This window comes from Colius striatus, chromosome 2 (assembly GCF_028858725.1).
Source record: "Colius striatus isolate bColStr4 chromosome 2, bColStr4.1.hap1, whole genome shotgun sequence".
Lineage (NCBI taxonomy): Eukaryota > Metazoa > Chordata > Aves > Coliiformes > Coliidae > Colius > Colius striatus.
Window position 1 is genome coordinate 95,838,371 of NC_084760.1, and position 15,172 is coordinate 95,853,542.

At 36.8% G+C, this 15,172-nt stretch overlaps 1 protein-coding gene across 1 annotated transcript in view; it reads left to right on the forward strand.

Annotated features, from left to right (window-relative positions):
- Positions 1 to 15,172, forward strand: part of PPP1R21 (protein phosphatase 1 regulatory subunit 21) — a 35,292-nt gene that overhangs the window by 12,742 nt on the left and 7,378 nt on the right. Inside the window, exons 9-20 of the mRNA XM_061991556.1 lie at positions 1,147 to 1,296; positions 4,387 to 4,488; positions 4,567 to 4,655; positions 5,010 to 5,146; positions 6,099 to 6,191; positions 7,711 to 7,838; positions 8,247 to 8,399; positions 9,171 to 9,263; positions 10,379 to 10,612; positions 12,054 to 12,089; positions 13,513 to 13,629; positions 14,555 to 14,653. Coding sequence (XP_061847540.1) covers positions 1,147 to 1,296; positions 4,387 to 4,488; positions 4,567 to 4,655; positions 5,010 to 5,146; positions 6,099 to 6,191; positions 7,711 to 7,838; positions 8,247 to 8,399; positions 9,171 to 9,263; positions 10,379 to 10,612; positions 12,054 to 12,089; positions 13,513 to 13,629; positions 14,555 to 14,653 — 1,431 coding nt within the window. The remainder of the gene's footprint in view (positions 1 to 1,146; positions 1,297 to 4,386; positions 4,489 to 4,566; positions 4,656 to 5,009; positions 5,147 to 6,098; positions 6,192 to 7,710; positions 7,839 to 8,246; positions 8,400 to 9,170; positions 9,264 to 10,378; positions 10,613 to 12,053; positions 12,090 to 13,512; positions 13,630 to 14,554; positions 14,654 to 15,172) is intronic.

The window sequence follows — 15,172 nt, forward strand, 5'->3', positions numbered from 1 at the left end:
ACTTTATTCCTATTATGTCTACTGGGAGGACAGGTGACCAACTGTCCAATTTTGTAATGGAAGTAGCCTTAAATCAACCCGTTGCTGAATTCTAAGAAAAATTCAAATAACTGCATAGAGAATTCTCCCTTTACTACTTTCTATGAGCTCCATGTCAGTCAGCCTTGTGCTTCAACATCTGCAGTCTTGATAATATTCTAGGACAGATTTTTATGACTAGCTTTGCGAGTAAAAGCAAAATTCTAGTGTATTAGCACAGACTGCACTGTAAAGGACAGCAAAACACTAATATTGTCTGTTTTCCTTCCTTGCGTGGCTAATTAACTTATGCAAACTGAGTGTAATGACTGCATTAATTACTCACCCTCATCCCTGATCAATAATCAAGAATCATTTGATTTAACACTTCATTTAAATATTAAGAATACATCTCTGAAGGATAAGTCATTCTTGGCTGAAATGTCACTTTTACCTCATTATAGCCTTCATAAATCACAACGGTGTGGTATTCTTCTCTGTTGCCTTTGCTTTTTCAGAATGTTCCATTTTGGATTTGTTTCTTGTGTACCTTCCTTCTGCACTAAAGCCACAGAACTGCCTTATTCATGAGCAGTAGCTCAGTTCTGTCCAGGTGGGAGAATAAGAATGGAGTGTTATTGGCTGGAAAAGCAGACACCTCTTAATCTGGGAGAAAACCTCATTGTTTTTTGTTAAGGATAAGTTTCCTTATAACCAGGTGTTAAAAGTTTCTCACTGTTGCCACACTGAAAGAACTGAGCTATTGTCAGAAATTAGACTATTGGTCCTTAGGAATCTTAACTTCAAATATGATTTCTGTAATTGTACTAACCTATAAGTGTTCTTGTGGCCTGTAGTTTGAGAAATGCAGGAGAGGCAAATCATCACCTGTTGTATGAACTAAACGTACTCTGTTGTCATAGAATAACATGTCCTTCTGAGTGGCCTTGTACTTTATTCATAAACTTTAAAAAATAAGTGAAAGGTAATTGCTACTGTGTATTTTGGACTGAACTAATAACATGAAAGAAATTATTGACAGCAATTTTTTATATCCAACTATAGAACTTTTTTTCAGATTTCAATAAGGACGTGTCAAATATAGTCATTTTATAACTGTCTTTACAGCTGAAGCTGCGAGACCTTGCTGGCCAGGCACTGGCTTTTGTTCAGGAACTCGTAACAGCTCTTCTGAACTTCCATACATACACTGAGCAGAAGGTACAGATCTTTCCCATTGATTCTGCAACGGACACTATATCACCATTAAATCAGAAGGTAAAGCTTCAGATTTTGACAACAAGTAGACTTTCATGAGTGAATTATCAAAGTCATGGAAACTTCTCCCACCTTTACTCACACTGCTGTGAATGTGTTCCTGAGAGGCAATCTCTTCTGCCTGAGAAGTCTTTTCTATTGGGTCAGTTCTCTGAATGCTGACAAAGGTGTAGCTGCAGAGAATCCTTTTCCCTCGTGCCTCAGCTCCAAAAAAAATGTGCAAGTCAAAGCAAGGCATTGCTTTTTAATGCTAAGTTGAATTGTATTTTTTAAGAGTTCATCTGACTACTTTTAAGATACATGAATATTGCACTGCTAAACAGACGCTTGTCTTAGTTCATGCACAGGGACATGGGAGATGTTGAAACAGAAGGTGTTGTGTTTTAACTCCAGTATGCAAACTGAATGTAAGGTAGGCTTATGAAGGAGAGAATTTAGGCTCTGTTCCCTTGTCAAAAGCCAACATTATAATCTGAACTTTGGGCTATTTCATAGAATCATAGAATAGTAGGGGTTGGAAGGGACCTTTAGAGATCATCTAGTCCAAACTCCCTGCAGAAGCAGGTCAACCGATTTGTCCGAAGAGTTTTCCTGTAAGTGTTCTGAAGCTTCAAGTCTGTAAAGCACGCTGAAATTACTACAAGAAACATGACATGTCTTTTTGTGCAACTCTGAGAAGACTTTTCTGAGAGTATCATTCAGAGCTGTTAGGCTGCATCTTTTGACTTCCTATGCTGTGGAGCATGGAAAAGAACTTTGTGTACAGGAATTTGTGTGGAACTGCATATATGTATGCTTGGGAATAAAATTGCTTTAACATCAGAGTTGTTGACTTTGTAGTGTGAGGGTATGTGTGTGCATTTAAGTTGCTGCATGACAATATTTTCTAATTCAGACTGTAATTTCAATTTCGTAGTTTGTAGGGCTCAGACATAAGCTACTTGGATGTGATTTGCATTCATCAGATGACTACAATGCATGTTGTGGCAGTGTTAACTGTTACAAAACTTTCCTGTTCTTGGGAAATCCTCCTATAGTTTCTTTACATGCAACAAATAGACTTGCAAAGGTTTTTATCCACCAGAGAAATCTCATTCTATTTACCTTACCAGTTGTTTCAACTTTTTGAATCAGGAATACACTCTTACGGAGATTCGGCATAGATCTTAGTTTGAGAGCAATGTTTCCTTGCTCCTGCCACCAGATGTACTCAAAATGCCACATCCTTCTTGAAAACCATGCAGCTTTGTCAGCTTCCAAATTCTTTAGGGCAGGAGCTGTGTCTCCTTGATTACGTGACCCAGCGTGATGATTGGATTCTACAGACACTACTGCAGTTTCTATCATTTCTCATACATTTTTTCTTGGTGTCCCAGTTAACGCTTCTTTGTTGCTTTTCAGTGTACAAGTGCTTTTCACACAGCTGAAACGTGCAACTTAATCAGAACTATAATTTGATTCTCCTTTTCTGATAATTAACTCTGATTCAATAGTTCAGGCTTTGTTTGTTTTCATTATTATGGCTCTTGTTGTCTGCCCCGTTGTGTATTCATGACCTAATTGCCTCAGTGCATGCTACCTCTCAGGCTTTTTCTGTGACTTCCCAGCAGTGAAGCATCTTTTATCACTCACTGAAGCAGCTGTTACTCTTATATTTTTTATTAATTTATCTATTTTCTTGGCAAGTGTTCTCAGTGTGATCTTAGCTCCTCCACTGAGCAGTTTGAAAACGTCCCTTTAATGTGGTAGAGAAAATGAGACAAGTGTCAGGTAGTGCGTTAGCACGTTTGCACTGATTTATTTTTCCCCAACTCCAGGTCTTGTCTGGCGCTTTCAAGCTATTTTCCCCAGCAAACACTCAAAGTAGATGTGGACAATTCTCTTCCAGGTTCAAGTATTCCTTTTCTCTTTTTGATTGCTGGGTTCTGCTGGGTCTTCAGCATTGTGCCAGATAACTCCAATCCTCTCTCTTACAACACGTCAGGAGCATTCTGCATGTGTTACTTCTTCCTCCTTACACTTAGGAATTTTCCCTAATTCCATCCAGAGTTGTGCATGCCTGAACGAGAGCTTGGCATCTCTCTCTTCTTGTTAACACTTTGTTACTGCACTGTAATAATACAAGAATAATTAAAATTTCTCATACCCTATTTGCCTGGGATCTTTAGCTACTATTGTGATATAAATAATCAGAGGTGAAGGTATGTTTCTGTGGGGAAAAATAAAACCAAGATAATTTTTTACTACTATTTCAATCTATGGAAAAAACTTTGTGATACTGTGGTATCAAAACTGAAAGTGATGGTACTGCTGTGTTTTGATTGTGTCCAAGAGTAAACACCTTTCTTCTCAAATATGCTTTTCTGGAAGGCGAAGTTAGCCACCAAATTTACCGGAGCTATTTTTAGCAAAGCCAAGCAGTTGTATGAGGTCAAAGTTTCATAATTGTCCAAACCTACCATAGTTCTTGAAAGTAAGAACTCTACTTTTGGTTAGATCCATCCTTTTTGTGTTGGCATAAGCATGCCTTGCCCCATGTTGAAAACTGAGATGGATACAGATAAAGATTAAAATGTATCCCTTGTTCTCAGATTTAGCTCTGTTTAATCTTCAATACTTTGTACAGCATAGCTGTGCAAATGATTGTGCTGATGCACAGGACAAGGACTGTGAGGCAAAACAACAGCTCAGAGGAAGGCAGGATAGTTTATTCTGGTGGCTTAATTATGCGTGGATCTAGCCTTAATGTAATGGAGTTGAGCAAAGAATGCAAGAATGTTTAAAAGCAGGAATTTGGTGAGCCATGTGTGGCAGTTAAAATGAGATAGGATGCTGTGACAAAGCCCCCCATGGGGTTTCGTCAGGGCTTTCATTGTAGTCTTTGCTATTCCTTACTTTTCCTCAAGGTGTGTATTTGTGTCCTGTGGAAGAGGTTGCTGTATGTCACTGGACTATTATGTCTTACTTTTGACATCTTGGGGATCGTTTCAGATGACAGGTGCTTTGCTGAAGTGGGCTATTCAATTGTTAACTTGAAAGAGTTTCCCAGAGCCTTCAGCAAGCACCATTTTAAAACCTCTCTGTGCTCAGTTCTCACAGTACCTTCATGAAAACGCTTCGTACGTTCGCCCTCTGGAGGAAGGAATGCTGCACTTGTTTGAGAGTATTACAGAAGATACTGTGACAGTCCTGGTAAGATTTCTTGTTTGTAGTAGTGGAAAAGATTTTTGCCTAGCAAAAATGCTTACGTGTTGTTGTTTTTCCTCCTAGGAAACAGCTGTGAAATTGAAGGTCTTCTCAGAACATTTAGCTTCATATTTATGCTTTTTAAGAAAGATTCTTCCTTATCAGTTAAAAAGGTACTTTTGATTCCATAGATCAAATTAAAGGAGAGCTAAATATCAGGCATGCAGCATTGTAACATCTACAACTGAAATATTAAGTCAACCTTTAAAACACTCTGGCTTAAAAGGCAGAACTTATTTTTTTGCCTGCTGGTGTTTGAGCCTTATGGTTATGCATTTTTTTTTTCAGGTGGGCATTGTAGCAAAACATGTAGTTTAAAAACTTTTTTTTCCCTTTCCCCTAAAATTCCTAGTCTATTGTTACTTTGGACTGGGGACGTAGAGAACGCTAGTTACCAACTCCGTAACTCATGAAATTGTGTTTTAAGAGGATTGCTCTTTTAAAAAAAATACTTCATATATTCCTAGTTTGGAAGAAGAGTGTGAGTCTTCTCTTTGCACAGCTGCTTTAAGAGCTAGAAATATGGAGCTACAGAGAGACATGAAAAGGTTGACTGCAGTCTTTGAGAAGCTACATACATACATTAGTCTTCTTGCCTTACCAAGTAAGTGCTAGTTTTGGCTCAGTTGGTTACATTGTGACTGGGAGGTACTACTTTTCCTTTTGGATCAGTGTTGGTTCTTGTTTTGTTTGAAACCATACACACTTACACACTAAATGCTACTGCTGTGACAGAAGAAAACAAAGTTACCTTTACTCTTTAGGTACAGTTTAAACTTCAGGGCAGGTTGTCCAGTGTTCTGTGTTGTACTGAACTGTCTTTTATCCAGGCTGGGAGACTGAGTGTGCTGTAGAGTGAGGGTTTTTTCATGCTCCATATTCTTCCTTCTGGATAGATGTGGCGTGGTGCACACCTGGAAATTACCAAGCAGTCACATGTACTGCATTTTAGATAGTTGTACTGCAGAGGAGAAGAAATGACTGTAGTTTTTATACTATGAATGACAGTATGTCTTTGTCATCTCATCGTGAAATTGTTAATAAGCTACACTTTATTGCTTATTATCATTTCCAGCTCCTCCTGTTCATAAGGTTATTAAACTAGAACTCTCATAATAATGACTAAATAAAATCAGATAAAAACTTTATGTATATGGGGAAATACATACTGTAAATAAAATGAAGAAACGGTTATTGTATAGCTTCAGGTTTTTTCAGTCTTTACTCTTTAGAAAGACCCAGATGGTCCTTCCTACAGCAATGAACATGAAAATCTTTCTGTATGCGTGATTGTTTTTTGAGATCAGACCAGTTGATATTTGTAAAATCTGAGTGAAATTTAGGAAACTTGGAAGTTTACCTACCTACTCTAGCAATATTTACTATATATGCATTTGATATTGGAGGAGAAGTTTAAGTAAATGAATCTGTTATGATTTTCATACTCCATGCAAATGTTTCTAGTAGGTGGAAATTAGATTATTTTCAAAGCTTTTCATTCATGGTTAAATCTCAGTGGTGGTGGTTGTTTTTTCCTCTCTATGTGGTACCCTTAGGTACAAAACCAGAAGGACTTCTTAGGACTAATTACAACTTGGTGTTTACAAACATTGCTACAAGTCTTCATGGATTTCATGACATTTTAAAGGGTAAGTGTACAGGAATATTGTAATGTTTCAGCTCTGTTTCTTTCCCTTTAACATAACCCAGGTGTACTATCTCTTTAACGGTGTTTAACATATAGTATGTGATAAATCAGATTTATCTTGCCATTACAAAGAAATTAAACTGAACCTATTAACTACTTGTTTTGGACATGTGCATTTTTTTCACTCTCTTCTGTTAGCTTTGGTCTCCTAAGTTGCTGTAATATTTAGTTGTGGTGCTCTAGGTTTTCCTGAGCAATATCACTTACTTTCTGAACTTCATAGCTGTAGTGAAGCTAGCATACAGAGTGGAATGCCATCAGAATCATAGAATGGTAGGGCTTGGAAGGGACATTTAGAGATCATCCAGTCCAACCCCCCTGCAGAAGCAGGTCCACCTAGATCAGGTCACACAGGAATGCGCCCAGGTGGATCTTGAAGACCTCCAAGGAAGGAGACTCCACACCCTCCCTGGGCAGCCTGTGCCAGGGCTCCCTCACATGAACAGTAAAATAGTTTTTTCTTATACTTAAGTGGAACTTTTTGTGTTCCAACTTCATTCCATTACCCCTTGTCCTGTTACTAGACCCCACAGAAAAAAGGAATGTCCCAACCTCCTGACATCCACCATTTACGTACTTGTAAATAAGATGCCTCCTCATTAGCTTGTGACAGAAACGTTGTGCTTAATATCTGACACTCTGATACTCTAAAATGCTTGGTTTATCACTTCTTTATTCCTTTCCTTCCCAACCCAAACTAGTTTCCAAATTATAACTTGTGGTGGTGATGTGAGATATTTCCATTCTGTAGCACTTTGTTGTAAAATAGGTGCAAAATGTTCCCTTGCCAAATAATTATATATTTTTAATTAGATTACATAGAGAATGTTTGTTCTTACACCATAAATACTTGAGTCGTCTTAAATTTTGATGCTGTTGAAATTAATTAGTATATTTATGCTAAGATGTTTTTAGTGAGTGAGCTTTAAACAGTTCTGTGGGATTTTTTTTCCATTCTGAAGATTGTTCTGTTAATTTTGCCTGACAGAATTTTAGAACATAGGAAGGAACATTCTGAATTTCTGGTAGTGTCTTAGATTTGCTCTGACAGACTTAGAATACTTTTCCCTAATAAGTCATGTAAGCTTAACACTCATATTGAACATGACTAAAAATTCTACTTTTAAATGTACTAGTGTAAACATGTGGAAATGCAAAGTGTATTTGTGAAACAGAGTGCTTGTTCAGTGTGAGCTTGAATGCCCTAAACAGCTATGATTTTTGGGATACAGAGTGCACTTAAATATACACCTTTATTCTGCCTTGTGTAACTGGTGTAACGTCTGTTTCGTACAGTCATAAACAGTTGTCTAAGGCAGTATACTGAAGAACTAAGAGTATCCAGACTACGCTTTTAAACAACTTACTTAGAGGAGGAGTCATAAGCTGAATTTGAAAATGGTTGCTGAGGTAGACAAAAATTGTGATTGGACATAAATGCGTGTGTTTTCTTTTCCCAGATATTTCCAAGCACTACAGTCAGAAGGCTACTTTAGAACAAGATATTCCAACTGCCACACAGAAACTCATAACTACAAATGACTGTATTTTATCCTCTGTTGTGGCTTTAACAAATGGAGTGAGCAAGGTAATGAATATTTTTGCTTCAAGACAATACTCTAACTTGTGCAGGTTTTTGATGGGGTTTTAATTTGTTTTTTCTTTTAATTTTTTAAAGAAAAATTCTAGTTGAATGATTTGGGAAGTCTGGATTCCTCTTTATGTTAATAATCTGTAGTGCCATGTTTGTTCTAAGCTATTTTCAGGCTCCAAGTTAAAAACAACTGAATAGGTTTTGATAAAAGTAGATAATATGAAGAGGATGCTTTGTGTTAGTAAGGTCTAAGTTATGTGTAAGAGCCTGTAGATTGATTGATGTTTTTGTTGTGAAATCTGGTTTCCCTAAATACTTGCCTTTTCTTTTGGAAGAGTAATTGTTCTGGTGAACCTTTCTGGTCAATTTTATTTAAAAAATGACTTTTCTTGATATATCTAGATTGCTTCATTCTTTAGCAACAACTTGGATCACTTCACTACTTCCTTGAGCTGTGGCCCCAAAGGAGGAACAGAGTTCATCAGCCCTCTTTCAGCTGAGTGTATGCTGCAGTATAAGAAAAAAGCAGTTGCCTACATGAAGTCTTTGAAGAAGGTTTGTTCAGCTAACATGCCTCTACAGAGAAAGCATGGTTCTGTTGATAGTTGATTACGCCAAAGAGAATACAAACTAAGGATTTTCAGTATTTGGAATGGATAAGATTTTCTAGATGAGAATATTTGGCTAAGGAAATGGAACCCTTAAAGTAATAACGCTGTTGAAAAATTTAGAGAGTGTAGTTACTCTCAGAATGGAGGATATAGGGCAGTTCTGACATTACTCATTTCCCCTAATTATTTCTGTGCCAAGACTCCAAGGAGAAGAGGGTAATTGCTTATTTAAATTTCCTCCCATATTCACCAGGAATATGGAGTGAGTGACGTCATACTTTTATACTTGCATACACTGGAAGACAGTAGAGAGCAACAGGAAAAAAAGGCAACTCGAATGGAGGTGTGCTGGAGATAAGGTGCTGAACCAAAGCACTGAACACTGCCAGATCTCCCTGTTGTCTCAAATAATCAAGTGATGGTGTGCTTAACAGTTGTTATTAGATCACTTTAATGTCTGTAAAGTGGACCTTAAGATGCACTTAATCCGTAATTAAAACCTGGAGTTTTGTGAGCATTCTTCAATCAGCTGTTCATTTTGGGACAGTATTTTTTGTGAATGCAAGCCACTTTTTTTTTCCTACTGACTGGTAAATACTTGAGAAATATTTTTCTTCCCTTTTACTGACGTAAGGAGGGCAATAAGAGAAAAGGTAGAATATATATTCTGGTCTACTATGAAACGTGTTTTGACGTTTCTTTTGTCCTTCTGCAGCCTTGTTCAGATTCGGTGCCTTATGAAGAGGCTTTAGCCAATCGCAGAGTTCTTCTGAGTTCCACAGAAAGTAGAGAAGGTCTTGCACAACAGGTATTCTGGTGTAAATTTTGCTAGCATATAGTAGGTTTAATAAAGGTAAAGTAGTATGAAATAGTCTCTGTGTTTATGTTTGTTGTTGTATTTAACATGTATATACTGAAGCTTAAAATTAGATTGTAGCAGGTGTCTTACTTGCAGAGTTTTGAAAGTAAAAAGTAGTCATTGTCAGGCTGGGTTATCCAACACTTGTATATGTAGTTATATGAGACAGGATTATACTGTTCATGTCTTCATTTATAATTGCAAGAAGTCAGGCAATCTTTAATAATTGAAATAAAGGCAAAATAAAGAAGAATAAGGGCTACTGAAGTATTAATTTCTAATGTTATGTATTGTTTTGAGCACTTTTTTGGATTATGCAGAGCATCTTAGCACTGGTTAAGAACAATGTTTTTTCAGTTAGAGCCTATTATTAGATTACAGTTTATTCTTGCAGTGTGCATTTTTTTTTTCTGGAAGGTGAGACAGAGGGAGGTTGAAAGATATTTAAAAGACCTACATAATTTGCCTATCTCATTATATCTATGAAACTGATTTTTTTTTTTTTTTTTTTTAATTAGCTTGAATGCTCAGGTGGTGCTTAGGACACTGTCATTGAACTTTCACAGAAGAGAGACTTCAGTGTGGGGGTTTTTTTTCATAGAGGGCAATATTCTAAGTGAGTTAGAAGGGAATTTCAACAGAAAAGTGGAGTGATATGATGTGTACTGTTCCACAGCTGACTTTTACTTGAGCAAGTGTTCTGTGTGACAAGGGATGGCTGGGAAGGGAGAGATTGTTTGTCTTTCTGGCATAGTGCCAGGCATATATCTTCAGAGTTTTCATAAAATCATTCTCTCCTTTGAATTTTCACGTAATATGATGCTGCAGGTTCTGTGACCTGTAATTTTGTGGTGCATGTTTCAGACTAACTAAATAACGTGGCTGTTTTTGACACATGACCACAGTTCGGCTTACAGCTTGAATTGATGTTTTTTCCCTGCTGCGTTATTCATTAGTTAACTTTAGTAATGGTTTAAAATAATACTGTCTTCAAAAACTTCCTATGTGTGGCTTTTTATTCTGTTGTGTTCAATAACTTGGACTGTAAACTTTCCTCCCTAAAGGTCCAGCAGAGTTTGGAGAAAATTGCAAAACTTGAACAAGAAAAAGAACACTGGATGTTGGAAGCCCAGCTAGCTAAAATAAAGCTAGAGAAAGAAAACCAAAAGCTGAAGAACTCTCTTAGTGGACATTTAACTGAAACTATTCAAGAGCGTTCTGTTTTGCCAAACATATCTGAACAAGAGAAGGAAGACACAGAAAAGAGTCCAAGGGAACCTATTGAGAGTACTAGTCTGGTGAGCGACCTTTTTGCTTCAAAAGAGAAAAATCCACTTTCTTTAGTACTGTTTGATCAGTGGAGCACTAATAATGAAAGCTTTTTGACTATGCTGAAATGCATTCACACTTGGGCTCTTGTATTTGCAAAGCTGCTTGCTAATACTCTGCAGAATTTAGAACTAGTTGGTTTTTGAGACTTTGTTCTCTGTACTTAGTATCATGGAGATTTTTGTGGTCCTGTACTTGTATGACTGAGAAGGAAATAATAGGTGCTTAACTTGTGGGTTTTTCAGACTGTAGTTAGGAAGCCTTGCTAGTAGCATATGTTTCAAGTCAGCTTTGAGTTTCCAGTGCTCTATTGGTCTCTAGGTATGTTAAAGCAAACAGAAGTAGTTAATTAGTATTCTTAAATAGGTTATAAGACTTAGTACAAGTCAGTTTACTATAGCTTAATTTTAACCTGAGGAGGGTATTGAAGCTTTAAATGTTCTCTGGAATGCTAATTTTTACATAACCTTTGTAGATTCGTACTTGGGTTCAAAAGTTACTTTTGGGTATGGCATACATTCTGTCCTTGCTCTTCTATGTTGGTAAATGGTCTTTTCCTATTTATTACTAGTATTTAAAAGGAGTTGACATTTTCTCTAAAATGCTGCTTCTGAAGGGATAGCAACAGGGTTGTCATCTGTAAGAAATAACCAATCTACTCAGCACTCAACAAATTTTTTTTTTTCTCCCCCCTTGCCTGCTCCATTGTAAAAATGGCCAGTGGATTGTTTCGAACTTTGAAGCAAACTGGCACATTGGATTTTTGATCCTCTATTCAATCCGTTAGGTGCTGGATGAGAATAAGCACTGTGTCTAGAAAGAGCCAATGTAACTCATCAGTCAACATATTTTATAAATATTTCCTATAAACCTAAATCCATAGTCTCATTGAGATCAGAGGAAACCTCTCCGATTCTTAATGAAGATATTATTTCATGGAACTAGCTATTGGCACACACCTCTCTGCTTGAGTTGTGTCAGTGCTTCATGCTGAACTGTCAAAAGTAATTCAGAAGGTACTCAAGAAATCCAGCTGGGTTTCCTTGTTCTTAAACATGAAAAGTAATGTTTCAGTGTACTAATGTACCCCTGAATTTCATGTAATGAAGCAGCTGTGTAATCATACAAGCTGGCTGCGTCTTGTCATGTTTATTGCTTTTTCCCTGTGTACATCATAAGGCAAAGGATATATTTGGAGAGTTGATGCCAGCTTTAATTCTGTTCAAGGCATTCATGTATATTATTACCCTTGTTTATGTTACAGGTAGAAGTATTTAAATTTGGTTTCAGTTTTAACTGTTGCAAGGTATTTTAATTTACAGTCCTTCTGTGACTGAAGCTGAAACGACTTACAGCTATGGTATCTATTTTTGGAGCTCTTGCTTAAGTGTATTTTCTTCTTTATTCTAGATTGGAATGTTGACTGTAACTACTGATAATGAAAAGGTATGCTGTTTTAAACATTATCAAAGTACATCTGGTAAATACTTCAATTCTGATTCTGTTAAACTTATTCCAAATGTCTAATTACCAAGAACACTGTAGTATAGTGGCACGAGTCAACTATGTAAGTATACTATATATATAGTATACTATATATACCATAGTATATATACTATATATATACTATACTATACTATATGCTATATATATATACACTATAGTATCTATACTATATATACACACTATATATACTATATACTATATATATAGTGTATGTGTATGTGTGTGTCTATATATACATATATATACATATATACATGTATATACATATATATACACACACTGTCCGTATACTATAGGTTCAAGTTTCTGAAATCTATTTCTTCATTTTCTTCTTCGGTTTAGTGAACTGTTATGTTTTGTTCTTGTAAACAGTTTGGAGCAGTGTGAGCTGTGGACCAGGTCTATCCTCTGTAATTTGAGGAATGCATTGGTCTGTTTTGTACTTCAGTAACCTGAACTGCATTCCAAGCTTCAATTCTTAACTCCTGGAGAAGTGCTAAAGGTGCAAAAAAGTCACTGAATGTAGTGCCTGGTGTTTAACACTTTAAGAACAGACTATCCCAAAACAGGGATCACACTGAACCACGTGACTAAATGTTTACTCTTTATTTAGCACTTCTGTGTAACGCTTGCCCCAGCAGGACCTTAGCAGAGTAAGATTCAGTGCTTTCCGTTTTCTGATACTGTGGGGAACTGATGTGTATTTTAGTTTACTCCTCCTTTTCTTCTGAATTTATGGTTAAGAGGGGGGTGGAGCCCAGTTAATAACAGATGTAAGAAGTTCCTAGAAGCTACTGCATGGCACTGAACTTGAGGGTAATGGCAAGCTGTGTAAGAGCTGCCTGTAGTGGGTTACTCTGCAACTTGCAATAACCCAATGAGTTGTGTTCATTTTGTTTTGTTTTTTTTTTTTTTAAGTTCAAATGTCTAAAGAAACTTCTGGAACATGCAATGTTAGAAATTCTGACTGTTGTGCCCTTCAGAAATTTAGTTATGTGAAGGAGTTCTTCCTTGTTGGGGAAAAAAACAGTAAATTTTTATGTAGGTGAAAGCAGTTCACTTCTGCAGTGTATTTTCATCTTTGACTTGATCATCATCAGAGACTTGATGTGTTAATCAAGCTCACTTCTTACATCCTCATTCAGTTCTTTGTCCTTAAGGAAGTTTGAAATTCAGAGTCACCATCAGTGACAAATTGCAGAGACATCTGCTGTAATTTGTTGTGTTTGGGAAGTTTAATGTCTTTTGGATAGAGTAGCCAAGCCTCAGAAGAGGAGAAAACCATATAGAGTACAGTGTTGTGATGCAGTTTTTCAATCCACTAAACATAACTATCTGTCTGCTTAAATTTTTGCTTTGCCAGGCTCCAGATGTTGAGTCTCGTGAAGACCTGATAAAAACCCACTATATGGCAAGGATAGCAGAACTTACATCTCATCTGCAGCTTGCTGACAGCAAATCAGTACACTTTCATGCTGAGGTAAGCATTCAGGCAATGTCTGAACTGAAAACAGTAAATCTGGTTTTGAACTTTCCACAGGCGAGTGTTGTGACAGTGAGCTTAAATATACATAACATAATGTTTCATAAAAATCTGTTCTGGAATATGTGTTTTGACTGTGGTCTAGTCTGGATAAAAGTGGATCCTGTAGAAAGTCTGTTTTTTAAAATAAATTCTTTAGTAGTCTTGTCTCAGGTGTCTGAAGAAGTATGTGTGTCATGTATAGGTTTGTACATGGAGCCTGAAGCAGCTGGCTTTAGTTATCAAGCTAGTTTTGACTTGAAGTGTTGCTGATACTCAAAAATATTTGAGTGTACCACAAAGTGATGAAAACAGCTGTCCACTGAGAAATTGGCTCTTATGCCTAAGTTATACTTTGAGAATTAACAGAATGATATATTGTATCTGTGGTTTCCTGTCTTAATTTCAAATCATGAGGTAATTTTTGTTGAATGTAGTTGCCGCTTTGATGTGTGTAATTAAGTGATGTACAATATACAAAAGCTCCAGGTTGACAGAGCGAATCCTCTTAAATACTTTTTCTAATGGTAGATGACATAGTATGAAGGAATGGGGTTTTTTTTGATATTTGAACAATGTATGAAGTGAGTTGTTTGTGTTGCTTTTTACTTGTAAAATATTTCCTAGTTTTTATGTGGAAAAATATGGTCTTTAGAGGACTAGCAATGTGGTAATTCTGTAAAATGAAACAAAAAAAATAATGTTAACTGTAACATCACCTTGGCATTTAAAAACGTGTGTAAGATCTAACTAAGTTGCTTGAAAATCTAAGGGTTACAGAAAGATGGAAGCAGCCAAAGCAGTTAGTTAAAGATGGCACAAGGCAATGCTCTGGAACTAACTTTCTTCCCTTCTACCCTCCCTGTCCTATTCTGATTGACAGTGTCGAGCACTTGCCAAAAGACTGTCTTTAGCCGAGAAGTCCAAGGAATCCCTCACAGAAGAGTTGAAACTAGCCAGTCAAAACATCAGTAGGTTACAGGCAAGTAAAATGTAATATAATGTAACAGATGCATTTCGTGGTCGTGTATAAGGGGAAGCTGGAGGAGAAAAACCACAGCCATCAAATGTGATCATGCCTTTAGTAGGTCCTTAGTTAAGTGATGTAAAACCCTGACTGGTATGTACCAAAGACACTTAAGGAGTATACTTGAAATCCCAGGTATTAAGGTGAATGGGAACATGCTTGCAAGGAAAAGGTTATAGGAGTCAAGGCTGTGTTTTTTAGCACATTTAATGTCAAGGCTTTTTATGAAAATGTTTTGTTTTTTTTAATGTCAAGAGGTGTGGTTATGTGACTGAGTTCAGATGATACAGTGAATTCTTAAATCCTTACTAGCACCAGGGGCTGAAAGTCCTAGAAATGTCAGTGTTTTTTTGACACTGATAGCTTAATACTAAGCAAAAATAACTTATGGGCAATCTTTAAGAAGCTGTTGGTAACAACAGAGAATAAACTCTTCCGCTAGGTGTCCTGTGAATGTCCTGTCTCTTGGTCCTT